At 37.2% G+C, this 23,014-nt stretch overlaps 1 protein-coding gene across 5 annotated transcripts in view; it reads left to right on the top strand.

The window, feature by feature from the left end:
* Alpk1 (alpha kinase 1) overlaps positions 1-23,014 on the top strand; it is a 145,490-nt gene that overhangs the window by 66,112 nt on the left and 56,364 nt on the right. For 3 of the 5 annotated variants that reach the window (XM_047565695.1, XM_047565691.1, XM_047565693.1), the window contains 2 exons: positions 13,868-14,098; positions 19,017-19,171. In XM_047565695.1, coding sequence (XP_047421651.1) covers positions 13,978-14,098; positions 19,017-19,171 — 276 coding nt within the window. In that variant the 5' untranslated portion in view covers positions 13,868-13,977. The remainder of the gene's footprint in view (positions 1-13,867; positions 14,099-19,016; positions 19,172-23,014) is intronic. The other 2 variants (XM_047565692.1, XM_047565694.1) reach the window with 1 other exon arrangement.

Here is a 23,014-nt window from a genome sequence, read left to right as displayed (position 1 = left end):
AATATACATCAAATTAAAGGCCCTTCAAAGTTTGCCAAATCTTTTTTTTCTTTCTCTATGAATGCCTTCTTAGCATGATAGAAGCTCTGGATGTGGGGACATGTGGAGTGAGTTTATGTGAATGCTCTTCTCTCATGTGGGATGCCAAAATGCAAAGAATATGCTCCTGGAAGTACCATTTTGAAGCCATCAGTGCAGGAGCCTGGAGCCAGATCCAGATGGCAGGTTTGGCTTACCTTGACCTGAGATGTCGCTCTTCTAGCCATAGGGACCAGGCTAATAGTCTGTCAGATGTCACCATGGCTGATGGAGTGGGTAACTGTAGCCGGAGAACAGCAGCAACTCCCCTGCAACCATGGCCTTTTCTTTTTCCTCTTGTTTCTTCCTGAGGCAAGCAGGTAACCCATTCATGACCCGGAACACTCTTATTGCAGTTTCTGGCACAGTCAAGTTTGGTAAACACACTCAGCTGCAGGGAACTAGAGAAGGTGGGGCACAGGTAAGCAGAGAGAAAGGACAGCTTTGGAATCCAGTTTCTTGTTGTAATAAGGCATGGTCCTCAGGCTGGACATCTCGATTTCAAAGAGACAGCAAAGAATTATATTTTATTTACAGAATTTCCTAAAATATGTTTGACTGTTTTTTTAGATCAAAACATACTTCTTCATTTTCTATGTAAATGGAATAAAAATATGAATTAAATTTCCTAGTAACCTAGAGTTTGTTAAACTAATGGTTCAAACTAGTTCATCAATGATTTCAGTAGCCTATGCTTATTCACACAATCCCCAATACGAGATGAGAATCTCCACCTCAATCTCTGTTCATGTCTTTCCCTGTTTCAGATTTGTTCCTCACTTCTCCCTCCAGCTATTTCAAATCCTACCCCCTCTAGAATTCCCGAAGGAAGTGCTACTCTTTGCTCTGCAAGGCTGTATCTCTTACCGTCTTTCAAAGGAGTCGCTGGTTCCAACCCTAAGGGCAGTAATAGATATCTCTCCAATACTCCTGGCTTGAGTTCCAATTTTATTTCTTTTGATTTTTAAATTAAATGTCAAATAAATATCAAAAATGTATGCTAAAAAATATATGCTAGATGTAATATGTGTGGAACATATTGACCACCCATAAATCAATCAGTTTAAGTAAAAGAATGAAGTTGATACACATCTCCTTCCCATCTTCTTCCTCCTCCTTTCAAAAAATCCATGGCTCTGAATTTCTAGTTTATCATTCCTTTAACTTTCTTTCTTAAAAAAAACTTTATTATTTTAGTTATACGAATGTATGTGATAATTCTATACATGTATGCAATGATTTCCTTTGTTAGTTTACCATATATATTTGGACCCTGTAACAAGGTACTGTTTAACTATCAGTTTGTGAATTTCATGCATGTATAATTCATCTGTGACTTTTTATTATCTCTAAGATCACCCATGCTGTTATGTGTAACTGTAATTCATTCATTCATTTGCTTATGCTATTTCAGTGTACGAATTTTCTAATCCACTTTGTCGCCTGTAGACATTTGGGTTGTTTCCTTTTGTTGCTTGCAATTACAAATGGTGTCCATATGAACATACATATATAAATATTCCCTTGGAAAATATCTGAGAGTTCCTCAAAACTGGAGTATACCCCTAAGACTGGACCCTGGGTCATAGTGTGCATATTTGATTGTACTGAATAATTCCAAAATGTGGGTATAAATAGTGGTGGATGGGAATAAGCAACACCAACTATTCTTTGACAGTTGTTATTATGCAATTAATTTTTTTTCCAATCAAGTAGATGTAAGTTGATTTTTCACTGTGGTAGTAACTTTTATTTCTGGATTACGAATGAAGTTGGACACTTTTCCTATTCTATTAGCCATTCCTGTTTCCTCTTTTGTTAAGTGTCTGTTCAAGTCTTTTGCACATTTTTTTTCCTACCATGTGGTTGGTCTTTTTCTTTTGACTTACAAGAATTCTCCACATATTCTGGACAGAAATTGTCAGTTACCAAAGTTAAAAATACTTTGTTCCATTTTGTGATTTGTCTTTTCAAGTGCTTTATGGTATTGTACAAATCAAAAGTTAGTCTATTTTAATTAATTAAATATATCAGTTGTTTCCCTTACAATTTACCCTTTTCTGCTAAAGTTTTAAACAATTATTCCAAATTTAAGGAATTCTGACCAAAGAAGATAATAATATTATTTTTTAGTGATCTCTTTGAGAAGTTGTACCATTTTATCTTTCATAAGTCTTGAGAACTTATTTTTTAAAACTAATCAATTAGCTCAATGACATATATTGAGTGCTATTAAAAAAAAATCAAGTTTCCATGTACATGTGGGTCTCTTGTTGGACTCACGATCTTATTCATAAGGTTGATCATGTCAGTGCCAATGACTTTTGTATAATTTAATATAATTTATATTAACTATTTTCTCTTAGTGTAACATTCTTGCATTAGTGAGCTTTTCATCACAGTGACTAAAATACCTATCACAACTTAAAGGAGGAAAGATTTATTTTGGCTTATGGTTTCAGAGGTTTCAGTCCATAGTCTGTCTTACTTCGTTGCTTTGAACCTGAGGTAAGGCAGACTATCATGGCAGAAGGGCATGGCAGAGGAAGCTGCTCAGTTCATGACAGTCAAGAAGCAAAGAGAAATAGAGAGAGGAAGGGACCAGAGAGAATATATAGTCCCCAGGGGAATGCGCCCAGTTACCTAAATCCTATAACCGTGCATCACCTGTCCATTCAGGAATCTTATGAGATAAAACCCTCAGAATTCAATTACTTCCCTAAAACCCCATCTCTGAACTTTACTGCCTTAGGAACCAAGCCTTCAACATACGAGTCTTTGGAGGACATTTCCAATCCAAACCATAACAAATCTCCTTTCCTTCTGTTACTTTTTGTATGATGTGCTTGTATTACTGTTGAACTTTATTTTTCCCTATGAATTTTTGAACCAGCTTGCTAGGTTACACATGAACACACACACACACACACACACACACACACACACAGACATGCACACACACCGATTGAAATTTTGATTAGAGTTGTATTAAAATTTCAGATTAATTTGGAAAAAAATTAATATCATAATAATATTGTGTTTTCAGGCCAAAAACATGGAATATATCCTCATATATTTAGGTTATCTTAAGTGTCTTTAAAGCCTGGGGATAGAGCTCAGTGATAGAGCAACACTTACCCAGGGTATGTACAAGGCCTAGGGTTCAATCTCCAGCACAGAAAAAAATTTTTTAAAAATTAACATCTTTTAGTTGTTTTATAATTTTCTCCCTAAAAGTCTTGCACACTTATTATTAAATTTAATTATTAGGTACTCTCTCTCCCTAGGTTTATATATATATATATATATATATATATATATATATATATATATATACACACATATATATATATTATGATTTTATTATACCTTACATATTTTATGCCATTGCAAATGGTTTATTTTTATTATATTACATTCCTAGCCGTTTGCTGCTTAACATTTTGTCTAAAATTGGAGTTTTGGCTTATTGAATGATTGATAAAAATTTGTTGCTCAAGCAAAAAAAATTATTTTTTCTTTTAAAAATTACTTTTAGTTGTGGATAGACACAATACCTTTATTTTATTTATTTATTTATTTATTTATTTATTTTTATGTGGAGCTGGAGATCAAACCCAGTGCTTCACACAGGTTAGGCAAGCATTCTGCCACTAAACTACAACCCCAGCCCCTGATTAAATTTCTTTAAGATTATAGAACCAGATGAGTTTCCTATTTCTTCCTGATTTCTTTTGTTATATTTTATAGAATTTGCTCATTTTATTGAAGTTTTCAAGTTTATGGATATCCAGTGTTTCTAATATCCTCTCATTGTATTATAAAAAATCTCTCTAATGTCCTGTTCCCAAATTTTCATTCCGATTTATTTGTTCTCTATCTCTAGATCAAGTTTGCCAGCAGTTTACTGAGTTCATTGCTATTTTGAAAGAGTTAATATTTCATTTTGTTGATCATCTTATTAAATATTGGGCTTTTATTTCAGTCATTTCTGCTCTATTTCTTTTCTTCTACTTTGTTTTAGTTTATTCTTCTTTCATTTTCTTACTTTTGTCATGTGAACTTAACTTACCATCATTCTTGATTTCTATTGTTAGGATTTATGCTGTAAACTTCCTACATTTCACTTTAACTGAATTCTATACATTTGATGGTAGTACATATCATTATGATATAATATTTTCTAATTTCCATTGATTACTCCTTGATCAACAAGTTATTTTGGAATATATTTCTAAATTTCCATGTGGAGGGGATTTTCCAGTCATTGTTTTGTTATTATCAACTTATTGGTTTTTTGGTCATACAGTGCCACCTGTATGAGACCAATTCTTTGGAATTTTTTGAGATTTGCTTTATATCAAAGAAGACATTAAACTTATAAATCTCCCAGGTATGCTTGAAAATAATGTATATTCTTCAATTGTTGCGAATATTATTTTATAAACACCTATTAGGATCAAGTTTGTTACTTGTGATGATCAAATCAATTAAGTCATTACTGAACATTTTTTTGGTCTGTTTTGTATATTAGTTTCTAAGAGAAATGTATTTTATCTCCCACTATGATTATATATTTGTGTATTTTTATATGACTGGTTTTTTGTTTGTTTTTTGAGTTGGGATTCTCATTATGTTGTCCAGCTGCCCTGAACTCCTGGGCTCAAGTGACCCTCCCACCTCCGTCTGGCTTGTGTTTTTGTTTTGTTTTTTGCTGTGTTGCAGTACTGGTGATCAGGGCTTTGTGCATGCTAGGCAAACGCTCTTAACTGAACCATATACCCAGCTCATGATTGTTCAATTTTTGCCTCCCATAAATTGAAGTCATACTACCAGATGCATACTAGGTTAGAATTGCTGTACCTTCCTGTGAAACTGAATCTTGTATCATGATGATCTTTTTATCTCTAGTAAAACTTTTTGCCTTAAAGCCTATTTTGTCTAATAGTAATATAGGTACATTCTCTTTCTTTTAATTGTTATTTTCTAATGTCTCTTTTATGTATTCTTTCTAAATCCTTTTTATAGTCTTATATGCTGGTAAACTTTATGTAGTTTTTTTATCTTTTAACTGTATAATTTAGTTTGTTTACATTTATTGGAAATATTGATATATTTAAAGTTAGTCCCACCATTTTATTTTTCTCTTTATATCCTGACTCTTCCTTGTCTATTATTATTTTCCTTTTTATATTGCTTTCTTTTGGAATATTTGTTTCTTTTCATTTTTTTCTTTTACTAGTTTCAAAGTTACATGCTTTATCTCAATTTTAAAGGATGATCTTAAAAATCTAATCATACTGTAAATTAATATCTCCCCTCTACCTGATCAATTTAGAGATCTTTGAGGACACTTTAACTTCAATCACTTTCCTCATGACTTATTTGCACTTTGCGGTTGTATGTGCATTTTTTTGTTTTTCAGTTTTTTAGTTATTTTTAAAATTGCAAATAAAATTGCATATATTTGCAGTGTACAACATGGCTATTTTTGTGACTTCCAACCTCCCAAGATATATTTATTTGAGATTAATTTTTAAAGATTCATTTATTTATTATTATAAAATTTGAGACTGCAAATTATATTTCCAGTGATATTATGTTCAAATAACAAAATTAAATGTAAACTGAGACATAAAATTAATTAATTTTTCATATTGTATTTATTCAGAAATAATTTCCTGTGGCTTGGACTCAATTTGCAACATACCCTTAGAAGCACAAATCCAATCTGGCACACAGTTTATATAGCCACCTCTCCTTTCAATCTTGCTCAGTCCTCCAGTCATACAATACATGCATATGGAGAACTCATCCAGGGGACAGGAAAACAATTTGGCCACCATCAATGAATTCTAACCAGAATTTTTTTGCTGGGAGAACAGGTTGTGGACCCTGTCTCCATGACTACTGCTATGTGTCTTTGGGACTTACTTTGCCTCTGTCCCCACACAGAGAGTCACACTAGCTCTGGTTTCCAAAAACACTTCTGGGATGAGGTAACATAATGTGTACTGGATCACTCTAACAGGTTGATAGTGTCATTAACATTCATGTTATGATTTTGATTTGCTTCTAGCTTCTAGGGTTCTTGTTCCTTATTCTTGTATTTCACAGTCAAAACACCTTTTATGCCAATACATTAAAGCGGAACAGAAAATTCATCCACAGTTTTTCCTTGTTGTTATTCAGTTTTCCCACCGTTTTTGTTGTTGTTAATGTTGTTTTGTTTGTTTCTGACCAGAATAACTTAGGGGAGGAAAAGTTTTTTCGGGGATCACAGTTTCAAAAGTCTCAGTCCGTGATCACCAACTCCACTGCTTTGGGCCTGAGGTACAACATGCAGTTTTGAAATATGTATATATTGGTTAAGTCAAGATAATTAACACACACATTACCTTACATACCTATCTTTCTGTGGTGAGTACACTTAAAATTTCCTTAGCAATTTTTGAGTTTAAAACACAATGTTACGAACTATAGTCACCATGTTGTACAGTAGATCTCTTGAGTTCATTCCTTCCATCCAAATAAAATTATGTAACCTTTGGTCAACATCTGCTCAAACTCCGCCCACCTGCCAACCCCTGGTACCCACCATTCTTCTCACTGCTTCTGTGAGTTCCACATTGTTTAACTTTCGTATACAAGGGAAATCATTCGCTATTTGTCTCTCTGCATCTGGATAATTTCATTTAATGTAATGCCCTCAAACTTCATCTGTATTGTCACAAATGATGGAATTTCCTTCTTTTTTCAAAGCTAAATATGATCCCATTGTGTATGTGTTTTTATATGTATACACATATACCATATTTTCTTTAGCCATTCATCAATGGAACTGTAGGTTGATTGCATATTTTGGTTGTTGTGAATGCTACAATGTACATAGAAGTGCAGATATATCTTCAATATATTGCTCTAGTAGCTTTATACACTCTATATTTGTTTAGATTTAACCAATCTACTATTTCTATTGCTTTTTATTTTTCCTTGAATTCCAAGACCTTTGTGATCATTTTCCTTCTATCTAAAGTACACATTTTAAAGATTTATTTAATAAGGATCAGTTGATATTTCTTTCAAAGTATTCTTTTGTTGCAGGGTGTTTTCCCCCAGTATTATTGAAGATACTCTTCTACTGTTTTTGTTGGTGTTGATATTGTTTGTTTGTTTCTGGGGGTTTTTTGTTTTGTTTTGTTTTTGGGTTTTTTGTTTTTGTTTTTTGTTTTTTGTTTTTTTCTTCTGCTGCTCCTTTTAGGTCATCAGTTATAAACTCATTGCATTTCTTTGATGCTAATCCTTTTTATCCAGCTGCTTTCAAGGTCTTCTCCATGTCTTGCATTTCCTAGTTTCACTGTATTTCTAGGTAGGAATTTTCATTTATTTATTGTCCTGCTTAAGGGACATACATGGCCTTTTTGATTATTTCATTCTCCCATTGTGAAAGCTCTTTGTCACTGTTCATCCAAATATTTCTTATATCTTCCCCTCTTATTCCCATCTGGGACTCTGAGTCTTATGTTAGATCTTTTATAAAAATAATTTCCTGTTTTTTAATCTTCATTTTATATTTTTGATGCCTTTGTCTTTTTCTGTTAAATTCTATGTGATATGTTCTAATATATCATACAGTTCAAAAAGTCTACCTTTAAAGTGAGAGTTAATATTTTATCAAATCTATCCACTGATTTAATTTAAGTTTTTCAATTATTTCATTTTCATTTCTATAAATTCTGATTCTCATTCAGTTTGCTATGCTTTCTTTATAGTTTGTAACTCTTTGCTCATATTTTCAACACAATTGTTTAGTTCTTTAAGCATATTAAACACACATGTTTTGTACTCTTTATCTGCTGATTATCTAAAGTTTTTAAAAATTTTAAAATTTGTTCTTTTTAGTTATACATGATAGTAGAACCAGTAGAATCTATTTTAATATATTTATACAAGCATGGAATATATCTTATTCCAATTAGGATCCCAGTCTTGTGGATGTATACAATGTTGAGATTCACTGTGGTGTATTCATATACATAGATACATAGGAAAGTTATGTCAGATTCATTCCACTGTCTTTCCTATTCCTATCCCCCTCTCCCTTCCCTTCATTCCCTTTTGTTTAATCCACGGAACTTCTATTCTTCTCCCTGCCCCTCGTTGTGGTTTAGCTTCCACATATCAGAGAGAACATTCAGCCTTTGTTTTGGGGGGTATTGACTTATTTTACTTAGCACAATAGTCTACAAATCCTTTCATTTACCAGCAAATGTCATAAAGTCATCCTTTACAGCTGAGATCATCTGAGGTTTTGTAGGTCTGATTTTACTATCTATGGTTTCTCCTTTTACTCATCTTTTTTTTTTTTCTTACCATATGTATTTTGTGAGATTTGACCAAGAACTCATATTTCTTGATGTTATTTTATTGGTATTCTTTGAACCTTGGATTATAGTCAGATTCCTTTAGAAATTATTATGTTTAAATCTATAAGTTGCCTGAGAACACTACTAAGCCAGGATCATTTTTAAACAATTTATTTTAAATTAATTGTCATCAAAGGTTCCTGTAAACTTTGTGGCTTTGGAGACCTGAATTTATTTCCTCATAGAAAAAAATTTAATAAGTGAATTTGAATGTAGATGAAAAAGTAGTTTTAAAATACTTATTCATATACATATGAATTATATAGGTTCTGTGTATTGCTTGAGAATTTAACCAACATTTAATTGAATTCTAACACAGACAATTTAAATTGAGGCTTTGGAATATAATCATGTGTGATATGCCTTATGTAGTTAATTTTTAAATACATTTGTGTCTTACCTCTCTGCTATAGTTTGGACCTTGAATGTCCCCTAAAGGCCCAGGTGTTAAAGGCTTGGTCCTCAAGGTGGTGTTATTGGAAGGCACTGGAAACTTTAAGGTGGGGTCTAATGGGAGGTCTTTAGGTCATTTGGGGTGTGCTTGTGACAGGGATTGTGGGACTGCCACCTCTTTCCTCTCTTTCTCTTGCTTCCTGGCAATGAGGTGAGCATTTTTGCTCTGCATGTACCCTGCCATGATGGGCTGCCTGACCACAGGCCCAAAGCACGGGGGTCAACCAGTTATGACCTGGAACCTGAAAAATTGTGAATCCAAATAAATTCTTTCTCTGTACAATTAACCCAAACTATAACATTATAGTTATAAAAAAACTAACATACCCTCAAATTATAAACTCCTTGACAGGACAGTCCGTATCTTATGCTTCTTTATGCTTGCTTACTACTTTGCTTCTTTTTCATAATGGCTCATTTGTCAGTTATCCTACACTCAGCCACTCAACTAAACTCTAAGTCACCAATGTAACTGAAGAATGCGTAGGTCAAAACTAACCACAGAACATAGGAACACATGACTATTCAGCAATGCATCTGCACACGTGCCTTAAAGTGTATAATAACTTTGTTGAGTATTTTGTGTTTTTCTAGAGTTATGGGACTGTTTGATGGCTTTCTCTGGCCTGTTTCTGTGTGACTTTTATGAAAAACATATACAGGGATGTGTTAAAATAGAAAAAAAATCCATAGTTTACAAAAATTACTGGGAAACTTTGATTTTATTATTTGATTTTAGGAACAATGAACAGCTCACAAAAATGCCACAGTTCAGAGGAGCAAAAATTGTTTTGTGTTGAAATTGAAAATGATTCTTTTATAAATGAAATTGATCAAAATTTCCAGCAGGTCCATTGCCTGAAGGAAAGTGTCCTGGGCTCCAGCCTGTTATGCCTAACAATGAACCATACAAGTCTGGACAGATGGTCAGATTCCAAAGTGTTTCTCATGTTACACTATTTTCTTCCTATTAACTCCCCTGAATTCTATGGGGAAAAGGGAGAAAGCTGTAACTTTTGAAAAGTATAAGGAATATCTTCAGTACATTTTGGAGAGTCATAAATACTAAACTTTATCTTAGTTCTTCTTCCTTTTTTAGAAATGTATTCTTGGTTAAAATATGTTTGCTTACTGTGGATATTATGATTTATCTTCCTTACTACCCAGAAATATAGAAATTTAAAATAGAAAATGGATTTCTCTCTTTTACCAGACTATCTCTTCTCTGTTCCCCTCTCTCAATACTAGCATTATCCATTTGCTTTTGAAATCCAGTGAGGCAGAAAACCTAAGACTCATTTTTAACGTCTCATGCAGCATCCAACATCGATACTTCCCTTGCTCCCTAAACAGCTATTAGAAAAGTTCATTTTTTTCTCCATTTCTAATACTATCAATCTGGCCCAAAGTCCTCACAGCTCTCACCTGGATTATTACAATAAGTACCCGTCTGATCTACCTGCAGTTACCTTCTCCTACTCACCCATTCACCAATACACACTGCAGTCAAGACAAAGTGATCTTTTCCAAATGCAAATCTGGTCACAGTCTTACCACTACCAGAAATTAACTATCATTCTTAGTGTCAAGACAAAATTCCTTACCTGGTGCACACGTGCCTGCATGCCCCTTACATACCTCTCCAGCCCCAGACTCCAACTTCCTCCTTTTAACTCTAGTCTAACCAACACATTCCTTTTCTATTCCCTCTATTTTGCCTTCTCTGTAAGGGTCATTCCCCACTGTTTTTAACTTCATTAAGCCCTATTCCTCTTTCAGAATGTAACTCAGGCATTACATCCTCAGGGAAGCCTCCCCTGACCTGCCCTAGCTTTATTCAAATAATTAGGTCAAGTCCTGTGGTTTGCCCTATGGAACCACATATCTTTATCCCTCTTTCACAGCACTTGGACAAAAGGAAGAGATTTATGATGCTATGCTTCAAGAGTGGGGGTTTCAAGTGAGGAAACAGGAGAAAAGGAGTATATTTATTTAATAATCAGTCTCTAAAATTCAAGTCAGTGTTTCTAAACCACAGAGAAAAATATACATAAAGATACTGTATTTAAGAGTTCTCAAAAGAACTAGAATGGATTAGGTTGGGGACATAACTCAGTGGTAGAACATTTGCCTACCACACATAAGGCCCTGGATTCAATCCCTTGTATAGCAAATGAATAAATACATAAAGTGAAGCAGAACTCTTCAAAAAAGCTAGGGATTTTTCAATAAATAGCTGAAATTCTTCAGCAATCAATAAATTGATCTATCTGTATTGTGACTGAGTATACGAAGAGCAAGAAGCATCTTAAAAATTGTTCAAACCATCTCCCCGTGGGAAAAACAGATGAGAAAAGTAAATCTCAGAATCGACTCTCATGGGACTCGCAGTTTAATGGTAGAGTATGAAGTGGAATTACTCAACAAACTGTTGAGCACCATTGTTATCATTGGTTTCCTTTTTCTAGGTCCTCTTTTCATTACTATATACTGTCCCTACTTAAACCATTTATATAAACACAACAATTAAAATGTAATTTGTCCATATAATTATAATTAATTTTGTTTTTGAACTGATTTTTTTTTTCTTTCAGTACTGGGGATTGAACTCAGGGCCTTGTGCTTGCAAGGCAAGCACTCTACCAGCTGAGCTATCTCCCCAGCCCTAATTTTGTTTTTAATCGGCAAATTAAAATCATGTTTCCTGTGTTCAACATTATGCTTGATTGTATATATACACATACATTATTTTTGTGGTCAAAACACTTAAAATATCTTCTTAGTTTTCAAGTATACAATATATTGTCATTAACTATCATCACCATGCTGTATTATATCGATCTTTTGAACTTATTTCTCCTACCTAATGAAAATGTGTATCCTTTGGCCAACATCTCCCCAACCCCACCATCCCTCAACCCTCAGGAGGCCCCTCTCTGTTCCCTGCTTCCGTGGGTCTGACAAAAGACTGCTTTCTACTCTAAGAGGATGATACAGCACAAGTAAAACTTTACTGTAAGCCTTTAGACAAAGGGATGATGTACTGCTGAAATTATATTATAATGCAGTTTTATTTTTTGATACACAAACCAGCCCTTCATATTCCTTTGTATATGAAGTCCTAAAAAAGAGTCCTCTTCTTGTTTTAAGACTTGAAGAAAAATAAGTGCACAACTCACCTGCAGCACATGCCAAGAAAGTTTGTTCTTAACTTTCTCAACCATATGCAATTCTCAGTCTCCATACTGACTTCTCATTTAGCCAGTCTCTACCCGCTCCAAGGAATGGTGAGAATGGAACATTATTGTTACATGGCCGCTTGCCCACCCTAGACCACTAATAAACTCTCTTCTTGGTAACTGTAGTACTCAGAAGGAATGGACATGTTCTCCTGTATTCTTTGCAACAGCAGTAGAAGGATAAAATTCTGACCTGCTCGTTCTGCTTGGTTCTTCTTATAACTAGGCAGGCTAATGACCAGATTACAGCACAAAACATTGTGACTTACAGACATTTAAGTTAAAAGGGTCATTGGAAACCATTCAGTCCAACAACTCAATTCATGTAAGAATACTTTCCAAAACACCCTATAGAGAAGAGAGATAAAATTTATACTTATGCTTAAATCCTTTCAGTAACTAGTTCCTCACAACCTTACTTGTGTGAAAGCTCTTTAAGGTAACAAGAATTTTATATTCAAGAACTCTGCTTGTGTTCATCAACAAATACACGATTATTTTTAATAGGGCAAGACTGTGATACCCTAAAGCTTTACTTCAGCAGTAAAGTGTTTATAAATGCTTTAAAACTGAGGCCATTGGGTAATAGAGCACTTTTAACCCCAACTCCAACATAACAATTCGAGGCCTGTATGTTTTCAATTTTTACTTCAGTACAAGAGTCAACTCAGAAACAGAGGGACTGAAACCATCCAGGTATCTATGACTGTTTTCTTTTTCAGATTCTCTTACTTTGATAATTCCATTATATGTGCACTATTAGAGTATCTAAACCAGACAGAAGCTCCACTATCAATTCTAGGAAAGTCAGGGAGAGAATCATTTCCTTTGTTCTGTTTACAAGGTACTACTTTAATGAAAATGAAAAAGATGAATCAAATAATTTTTTTCTATTTTTTGCCAAGAATTTTTGTATGTTTGGTAAGTTATTTTGGTCTCAAAATTACTGTGACTGCAATAGTAAACTACACTACACTCATGTTTACATGAAAAATCTCTCAAATGTTTATATGTTACATGACAACATAAGTAGATTCTTCCATCTATATGATAGATCTACCCCTGTATGATAGTACTAGGAAACTGGGATTTCTGGGATATCACTTTTTTTATTGCACTTGGCAGTGTGCCTGACAGTAAAGAGCTTTAAATTTGACATTTGTCATTTCCTATGTTGGTGCCAATTATATTATGCTAGCTTAAAGAAGGCTGCACAGAGAAAGTAAGTAGTGGGTTATGAGTGGTAAACTTCATATTACCACATGCTTGGGTGTGAATATAAGAACTGTTAGCCAGGTGCTTCCTGTAGACTTCCAGAAAGGCAGAAAGTGTAGTGCCACTGGGATCCAGAGGCACTGACACACATGAAGAAAGCAGAAGATACATAAATCATGGTATACATTCATTTCATTTGGCCCCCATGTGATTCCACTGACATCACTGTGGGTAACCGGGGTCTGCACCAGGACTCTCTCCCTTCTGCACTCGATGCCTCTGAGGTGCTGCCAATCTAGACTAGACCCTGCAGTCATTTCACACACTTCCCTAATAACGTCCTCAGGGGCTGTCATGTATTTTCATGCGTTTGCCCTATTATCCCTCCCTGCTTGAGTCTTACAGATAATTGATGATACTTCAGTTAATCATCTTTCTCTCTCTTTTGTTCACCAGGTACCTCAGCCTTCAAGGGGCTCCTTTATTGAGAATCGATGTCTTCTCCTAGGTAATTGATCACCATAGACCCAGGGACACTCGATTCATCGTCCAGGAGGGTAATCATCATGAATAATCAAAAAGCTGTAGCTGCACTACTGCAAGAGTGCAAGCAAGTGCTGGACCAGCTCTTGTTGGAGGCGCCAGATGTGTCAGAGGAGGACAAGAGGGAGGACCAGCGGTGCAGAGGTGAGATTCTGATGGGAGGCACCAGGGGTGAACCAGCAGGTTCACTCCCCTCTCCCCTGCCTGAACGACACGTTCTCATCTCTGCCCTATTTTTCTTCTCTTGGCAGATGACCACCGAGAGATGAGTGGATTTCTAGGGCATGAATGGGATGTGGGCTACAGGCGGACAGGCAGGGGAGGAAGCCCACTTTGTCCCAGTGAATTGCTGTCAGTTCTAATTTTAGGCTTCAGTAAACACGAGGCTACAAGAAACAGTTTAGTTCAAGAAGAACAAAGGGTCCAAGTTGGTTGGTGCACGTAAATTTCAATTATTAAAAAATTGAAGCAACTTCTGAATGGTGGCACATACTTTTTTTCAAACAAGGATTTTGTGCTTCATCAATTTCCATAGACTTCTGCTGTTTCCATAAATATGTCATCTCACCAGCCCAATCTCTCTTTTCTTGGTCACCAATACATTGTGAAATAAACCCACTCATCTCAACAAATACCAATTGCATCATATCATGCTCAGGATTTAAGATTTTGACTTTGGACTCATTTTGTAGTTTGTTCTCTTCATCTTTGTAGATAAGTCATCATTTGGGAAGTTTCAATCATGAAGTCTAGAAAGTTAAAACAATTCTTATTTCTTCTTTGACCCATTGTGGAGCAGCAACCCTCCGTATTTAGGTTTCTATTTTATCATTTGAATAAATTTCCCTCCATTTCTATAATTATGTTATGATGAGCTTTTAATGTTTTTGTGTTTTTTAGTGTTTTGCTATTTCACACAAAAATAAGGTTCCCAAGTGAAATGCAACACTCCCCGTCTCTTTTGTTGTTCATTACGTAATGGAGAAAGGTTCTGAGAGCTTTATTTCATCACTTTCTTGTGTACCACCACATTTTACAGGGACACTTTAAGGCGCCTATGGAAGAGTTTATGGGTTTTCTTTATTTTTTAATAGCCAGGCGCTCCAACATGTGACTTTGCTTGCTGGTTGCGTGTGCTTAGCTTGAGATCACCGACGTTTTTGGATGTCAGCCCCTTGTCAGGAATAGTAGGTTCCCGGGCATCTACTGAACATGCTCTGTCGCTGGTCCTAGTTCTCCCCGGGGGCAGTGCGTTGTGTCCAGGGGTTTCTACTCAGGTTTTCCTCTTGACCGCTTACTACATCTCACTCTTTGTGTTCTCAACCCAAATTCCTTTAAGCTTTGTGTTTTCCCTAGTAAAGACTGTGAGCCCCCCGATCGGGTAGCATTTTCTTCCCAAGTGTCACAGAATGGGAGAAATAATCAGTTTAGTTCCAGATAAGGCAAATCACGGCTGTAAAATCACTAAATTAGACACGGCCCTTCAGGTAAGCTGCGTGGGGAGGTAAGCGATCGCAGAGACAGAGGCGGCGATGCTGGCTCCGGAGCTGACAGTCTGGTGATGGCTGGATCCGGTGAAGCGATGGGGAGGAATCCTCCCAGGCAAAGCCACCAAGGATCGCCGCTCGCCCCACCCCATCCCACCCCACCCCGGCGGCAGAGCTGCGCGCTCCACCGCAGCGCAGGCGGTTGATCACACGCGGACGGAACGCGGCGCCCTTCGCCTGGCAGGTGGTTTCTGAGCATCTCCAGCAGGCGGGTCCTGCCACCACCGATGTCGTCAGCGCCTGTGCCCCCGAGAGAAAGGCATTAGTACAGGGTCACTTATGGCGGCAGGGCGAGCCGCTGGACTATGAAACACAAACAGTGGTTTTATGCTTTTCCCTTCCACCTCTCAATCACATCCGTCTCCCTCAGATGGAGCAGAAACTGAAGTCCAAAGAGATATCTTTTTAAAATGTATTTGAGAGGCATCTTTTCTTTCAGTGTGTCCCACTGGGCTGCTCATGGTCTGGCATGACCTGTAGGGAAGAGGTGGAGAGGAGGCAAACGTGAGAATAAGCCTTCTCCATTTTGATGAAGAAATTTGAAAAGATTTAACTACTCAGTCCAGAGTATGATGAAGATCTGTGAACCCAGAACTTGCATTGCTACTGTTACATGGCAACTTATGTTCATCACAGTGTCTAAAATATTTAAATATTAACTGGGACACTTTGGAGACCAAAAGGGGCACTATTGATAAGTACCCTAGGACCACACAGGACCCTACTAAGCAAACAAGACTGAACTGTCATCTTAATACCCTTGAAGAAGTTTGCTCTACACATATATTAGAAACATTTTCAGAAGTTGCACTTCTGTCAGTGTCAGTAAGAGCCAGCTTTGCCAGCAGACTGTGACCACATAGGTCCCAGATCCTAGGGTTCCACTTTCATTATGGGAGTTGCTATTACACAGTATTGCAGAATAGGTGCTCATGAGTCCTGGACTGCTGAATTAGGGGTGGTGGGGAGGTTTTAGAGTGATACTTATAAGTCATTCCTAGAAATCAGTGCAGGTCATTCACTGGTGTGGCCTATATGATATCCCTTCAATGCCAGGAAGTCCTTTCCTGACAGGAAACTTCCTTACCTTTGCCTCCATTGCAAGTTCACAAAAAAGGCATCAAGAATGAAGGCAGAGTTAGATTTTCTTCCTTCTCTTCTTTGGGTTTTTGTTCTCTCTATCATATCTCTTTTGCTCTATTCAGCGTGCCTCATGTAGACACAAGAGTAACCAGAGCTTTTAACCGTGATGGTCTTTGACCCATCATGGTGTGATTTACAAAAGGGATGAGATATAAGACATGATATCTATTTGCAGGAAGCTCCCAGCCCAGTGAGACAGACAGATGTAGGTACAGAGGAGGAGGAAGTCTGAAAGGAGCAAGCACCTGAATCTAAAAGCTCAGAGGTGTCCTTTTAAGTCCTCTGTGAGGTCATGCAGGCTGAGAAGTGGCAACTTTTGCATTGAAGACTGAAGGTGGTGGGTTTGAATTTGATCATCAAGACATTGAGTGAGGGGAATACAGTCAGAACAGGATGTACAAAACTCAAGAATTAAAGAATTTTATACAGGACGATGGCCTGATCCATCTTGTTTTTAGGGATAAAAAGAAGAAATCAACAATAAAGAAGATGGGCCAGAGAGGATGTGGAGAAAAGGGAATATTTTTACACTCTTGGTGGCATTGAAAATTAGTACAATCATTATGGAAATCAGTATACAAATTCCTCAAAAGACAAGCAATGGAACAACCATATGATCGAGCTATACCACTCCTCGGTATTTATTCTAAAGAATTAAAGTCATTCTACTATAGTGATACATGCATACCCATGCTTATAGCAGCACAATTCACAATAGACAAACTATGGAACCAACCTAGGTGTTCATCAGTGGAAGAATGAATAAAGAAAATGTGGTGTATATATACACAGTGGTATTTTAGTCAGACATAAAGAAGAATGAGATTATTTCATTTGCAGGAAAACAGATGGAACTTGGGAACATTCTGTTAAGTGAAATAAGTCAAACTCAGAGAAGTTAGGGTCATGTATTTTCTATGTGGAAGCTAGAGAGGAAAATGGAAACGAAAAGTGGCAGGTGGGAAGTAATCTCATGAAACTCCAAGGAAGATCAATAGAGAAGAAGAAAATAATCCGTAGGAGGGAAGAGGGGAGAGAAAGGGGAAATACTGGAGAGTGATATTGGCCAAATTATATTGTTATATCATATGCATATATGAATATGTGGCAATAAATCTCACCATTATGTATAATTATAATGCACCAATAAAAAATACAGAAAAATAAGGAATATAGAATGAAATTAGAAACCGTAATTCAAGCAAAAATTATTGAAAAGGAAGAGGAGAAAATGAGTTTTAGAAATGACAAGATTTGACAACCAATTAGATTCAGGGAGACAGAGAAAGCAAAATGTCTAGACTGACTCCTGGGTTTCAGACTTGGGTGATTCTGTGCATGGTGGTCCCATTCATCAAAAAAGAGAATATTGGGGGAAATAAGTTCAGAAAAGAGCTGATGAGCTCAGTTTGGGATGTTTTCATCTCAGTATGAGATGCCTGCAAGACAAATACCAAGAGATTTATAGCTGGCAATCATGTATACAGGACCATATTCCCTTATCCAGAACCCTGGAGGTCACAGGTACTTCAAAATTCAGACTTTTCCCAGTGGTAGGAGGGTCTTCTGGTACATGCATCATATGTTTCTATTCATGTTGAAACAGAAGGTCGGGTGGCAGCTAAGACAAAATCAACTTTTTATTTTTCAGCAAAACTTGTAAGTAATCTCACTAAGTAGGATAATCGGGACTATAAATTGACCTAGTCAATTCAAGTCTAGTTTGGGTTGTAAACATAAGGAAAATTTTCTAATTTCCAGAGCTTTTGGGGTTTCTGAATTTTGAAGAGGAGACTGTGAACCAGTAGAAGTAGATTTGGTGCCTACTGAGAGATTTAACTTAGCCACTAATGTGAAATTAGGGCTGTTTCACATTTAATCGATCTCTTCAAATCTCATTTGTGTTTTTCATATTTATTGTCTGGACTCGGGTATTGTCCATGGTGAAGGAATGAGATGGGGTCTTAGAAAAGCAAAAAGACATTGAACAAATTGTCTACATTACCCAGCTGCCACAAGTCCACAATACCATTTCATTCCAGTCCCTTTCTCATTTTACAGGGAAAATAATATTTCCTCCATTCCTTTCTCTGATTCTTCATGCAGAGATAGTCACTGAAGTGCTTTACTTCCTGCTAAAAACCTTTCTTAATGCCTGACTACCCCAATTTACCTGTAGGGCAAAGTAGAGCAGGGCCACCCCTGACAGATAGCTCCTTGCTATTATTCTTTGAGTCAGAACCAACAGCTTAGACCAGCCACAAGAGGTAGGGAAAAGTGTTTTTGCTACTGAGGTGCTTCATCATAACACGGGGAGTTCAACAGCCTTTTCTTTGACTGCAATTTCCTTACCTGAACTCTGACCTTTGCAGCTTCACTCCCCAGCGAGTTAAGGACCCTGATCCAGGAGGCAAAGGAAATGAAGTGGCCCTTCGTGCCTGAAAAGTGGCAGTACAAACAAGCCGTGAGCCCAGAGGACAAAACAAACCTGCAGGATGTGATTGGCGCCGGGTTGCAGCAGTTACTGGTAGGAAGAGCTCCACCACCTGTCCCTCTGACATCCCCAAGTGAGGCATTTAGTCTCTAAGTGGTCTAATAGATTAAATTTCTTTGAAGAAAAAGGCAGTCCCTATCTTTATGGTCAACTCTGCCAGATTGACTAATGTGGGGGAAATTGCTGTTTGAAAAACATCACTTGCCTGTAAGATCTTATGTTGGAAAGGCATACCTAGTAAAAGTGAACAAGGGTGGTGGGTGGGTCCAATATGAAACCTGTGATCCTGAAATATTTAGGTATCCTTGGTGAACCAGAGTAGTTTTGATCAAAATACTTCATAGAATTCTTATTTTGAAATGCCACTTTCTAAAAGTTGTGTAGCTTAAAAAAATTATCCACTGCTTCATCAATGTGACTTGCCATCTAAACTATTGAAGTTTAATAGAGGGTAATCGAAAACATATAATTCAAGTTCTCCTGTTAGGATTGTTTTTTCAACACTTCTTCAAGCCTCAGCATATTTCAGAACATAATCTGATATCTCTGACGGTATTTATGGCTCAAAATTCTTTATAGCAACAGGAATTTCATGGCTTGGGGCTGGGGAGATAGCTCAGCTGGTAGAGTACTTGTCTTGCAAGCACAAGGCCCTGAGTTCAATCCCCAGTACCGCAAAAAAAAAAAAAAAAAAAAAAAGAAAGAAAGAAAGAAAAGAAATTTCATGGCTTATATGTAATTGTTGGCTCTATTTTCATAACACTATTTTTCTTACACCAACTGAATTTTTATTTTTCATCTAATCACCACTTTGGTTTTGAAGTCTCTGTTTGGTATTGACACTTGGTTGATGTAGTATGATTATTCCTATATGTTTTCAACTATTGATGAGGGTCAGATTCTCTTAATGTTAAATGGTACAGTTGACTGAAACTGGATGTTTCAGTAAAATCTGAAAGAGAATAATAAATTTAATAGTAACTGTTGATTAATATTTTATTATCTATTCTCTTTGTCTCTGTCATATTTTGACTCCCGCACCTAAATATATATACTGAAAAAATGGACCCTTACGAATGTAGATTAGTTTATGTCCTTTCCCTGTATCCGATCTGGGGTTTTGTTTGTTTCCTTAGCTCCTCATGTTGAAGGCTGTTTGGGAAACATCAGGTCAAAGTCATTGGCACACTTATCCTCAACACATCTATCAGAAATGAACTGAGTTGATAACCTCCATCCCAGATAGGAGAGAGATTCAGGAACAGCATAGGAACCCAGGAACCCAGTATAGAGTTAAGGATTCAGACTTAGATTCTGGGAATTTTTTTTTTTTTTTTTTAATGGCACTGAGAATCAAGCCCAGGGCCTCACTAATTGTTTTATTTTATTTTTTAACTTTTTTTCCTTGGCAGTACTGTAGATTGAACCCAGGGGCACTTTACCACTGAGCTACATTCCCCAGTCCTTTTTCAAAATTTTATTTTGACACAGGGCCTCACGAAGTGGCCCAGACTGGCCGCAAACTTGAGATCCTCCTGCCTCAGCCTCCAGAGTAGCTAGGATTATGGGCATGCGCCACCACACCCAGCCCATTTTCCTTTATGAGTGCCATTAGTTTTGTATCTATATGCTTTCAGGAGGTTGTCAAGGAAGCCTACTAGCTTACAGGTATTTATTATCACATAAAATTTTTTTGTTTGGAAATCAGGCATTAGAACCATGACAACATCCTGAAATTTTTACATGGGATTTTGTTTTGGATCATCCCAAAATAAATGTACAGACATTGTCCTTAACTGTAGAAGCAAAAATCTAGAAAATATTCCTTGATCTATGGACCTTCAACAGCACATTTAGGGACTTACCAGAAATAGTGGAATCTCCACCTCTCTCATAGCCTCCCACAAAAATAAACAAAATAGGTTAAGCAGACTAGGGGACAGGCCAAGGAAAGTGAGTACTTGGAAAGACTTCAGTGTTGAGCCAGTGTTGAGCCAACAAATGTGGTTGGTTTTAGTAGAGAAGTGGAATGAAATAAGTATAATTTTTATATCACTATGGAGTCTGCAAAGTGTTTGCACGTGCATCATCTCATTTAACTTATCAAGTTAGCCCTATGGTGGTTATTACTATTATTATCTTCATTTTGCAAAGGGGAAAACTAAGGTGCAGAAGGACAAATTTTTCCAAGGAAACATAGGAGTAAATGGTAGAACTGTGACTTTTAGCCTCCTCCTCTGTCCGATCCCATCAGGAAACCCTGAAACTTGTTCAAGGAGTCTGTCCAGGAGACCTCTCTGCATCTAGAAGGAGTCTGTCCAACAAGACAGCCACTAGTTGCATGGGGCTCTCAAGTACTTCATGGAGTCAGGCAATATATGATTAAATGGAAAATAAAAAGATTCCCCCTCTTTTTCCCACAGTACAACAGCATTGGAATATAAACGACCAATGAAGAGGAAATAATACTTCAAACCCTACAGGGAAGGGAAATGCAGTGTTCACAAAGTATTTCCATGTCACAATGAGACATTAGAGTTGATGGTCATCTATCATTTGTAGTTTTATTGACTTTTTATTAATTTCTATGAAAACAGCCACATGTGGCCAGGGCTACCATTCTTTTGGACAGTGCACCTCTAATGCAGTGTTCTTTCCAGTGAGACCTCCCAAGCACAGTGTCAGAATCACATAGGAACTTAGAAATACTAAATCTTGGGTCCCCATCCAAACTCTTCATTGAATCAAAAATCCTGGGAGTGGGGGCCCAGCACTCAGCATTAGACAAGGACTCCAAATGATTCTGATGCAGTCTGAAGTTTGAGAACTGCTGTCCTGAAGAGAACAAAAGGGAGAGTGAGGGAGAGGCAGAGCCTTAATAGAGAGGTGAGGACCAAAAGGGCAAGGTAAAGAGAAAAGGAGAATCCAGAGTGAAAACCAAGACCAGTCAGGAAAGAAATCTTTTCTCCGTCAGTTCTGGGAGCTGTGGCCTAGTAGGGAGCTGCTCTGGAGGAGCCCATCATGGCTTCCCTTGCTCAGGAAGCCCGTGTGTGATTAGGCTGGTGGCACAGAGAACACTGCAAGCCTTCCTGGGAAGGTGAGAGCAGGGTGGCCGTGCTGGAGCAGCCCCTGCTTTGACGGTTGGGCTGAGAAAGTTTCTCTGACTTTGGAACCTAGGGTGAGACGTCATCGGGAGGTAGCACATCACTGTTACCAGACTTTTACTTCTCTGGTTCCATCCTGCAATCACCAGGTTCTCCTTCTTGCATCCAAAGTTTGTAGAAACATCAGTTGAAAACCTAAAGTTGTTTTTAGACGTTCAAGTCTCAGTGCATTTGGGAGTTAATGTGAACTGGGAGATGAGCTGCTCACAGTTATAGGACTGTTTTGAGAGCACATTTATCACTCCTCTCACTATGCCTCTATATAGTGCATGGATTTCACAATTGTGGAAACAGAGGCACAGAGAATTTAAGAAGTCTGTGTCCTGTTCACAAGGTCACTTGGTGGCAGCTCTAAGACTCAGTCCATTAGGCCTCCTTTAGTCCCTGAGGTATTTAATCTGGGAGCTTTTTGAACTCTGAGCATCATTTTCTTTAGCTTACCCAGCAAGCTATAAATTAAGCAACCACACCTCCTAAGACTTTTAGGGCACTTTCCTATTGTGCCAGACCCCAAGTGCACAATTGCTAAACCACTCTGTTTGTAAATACTGAGAACTATAGCGCCCTGTGGGCCAGGCTCTCTCCAACTCTCACTGCTTTTACTATCTTAGCTGGTTAAAAATAGCTTGAATAAATCCCATGGCTTGTTTTTGTCCCAGGACGCCATCAGTTTCAATATCACAGCTTACTGAAGCCACATTTTAATAACGAA

This window comes from Sciurus carolinensis, chromosome 10 (genome assembly GCF_902686445.1).
Source record: "Sciurus carolinensis chromosome 10, mSciCar1.2, whole genome shotgun sequence".
In the NCBI taxonomy this organism is placed as follows: Eukaryota; Metazoa; Chordata; class Mammalia; order Rodentia; family Sciuridae; genus Sciurus; species Sciurus carolinensis.
The sequence above is the reverse complement of the archived record's forward strand: the minus strand, read 5'-3'. Positions and strand labels throughout refer to the sequence as shown.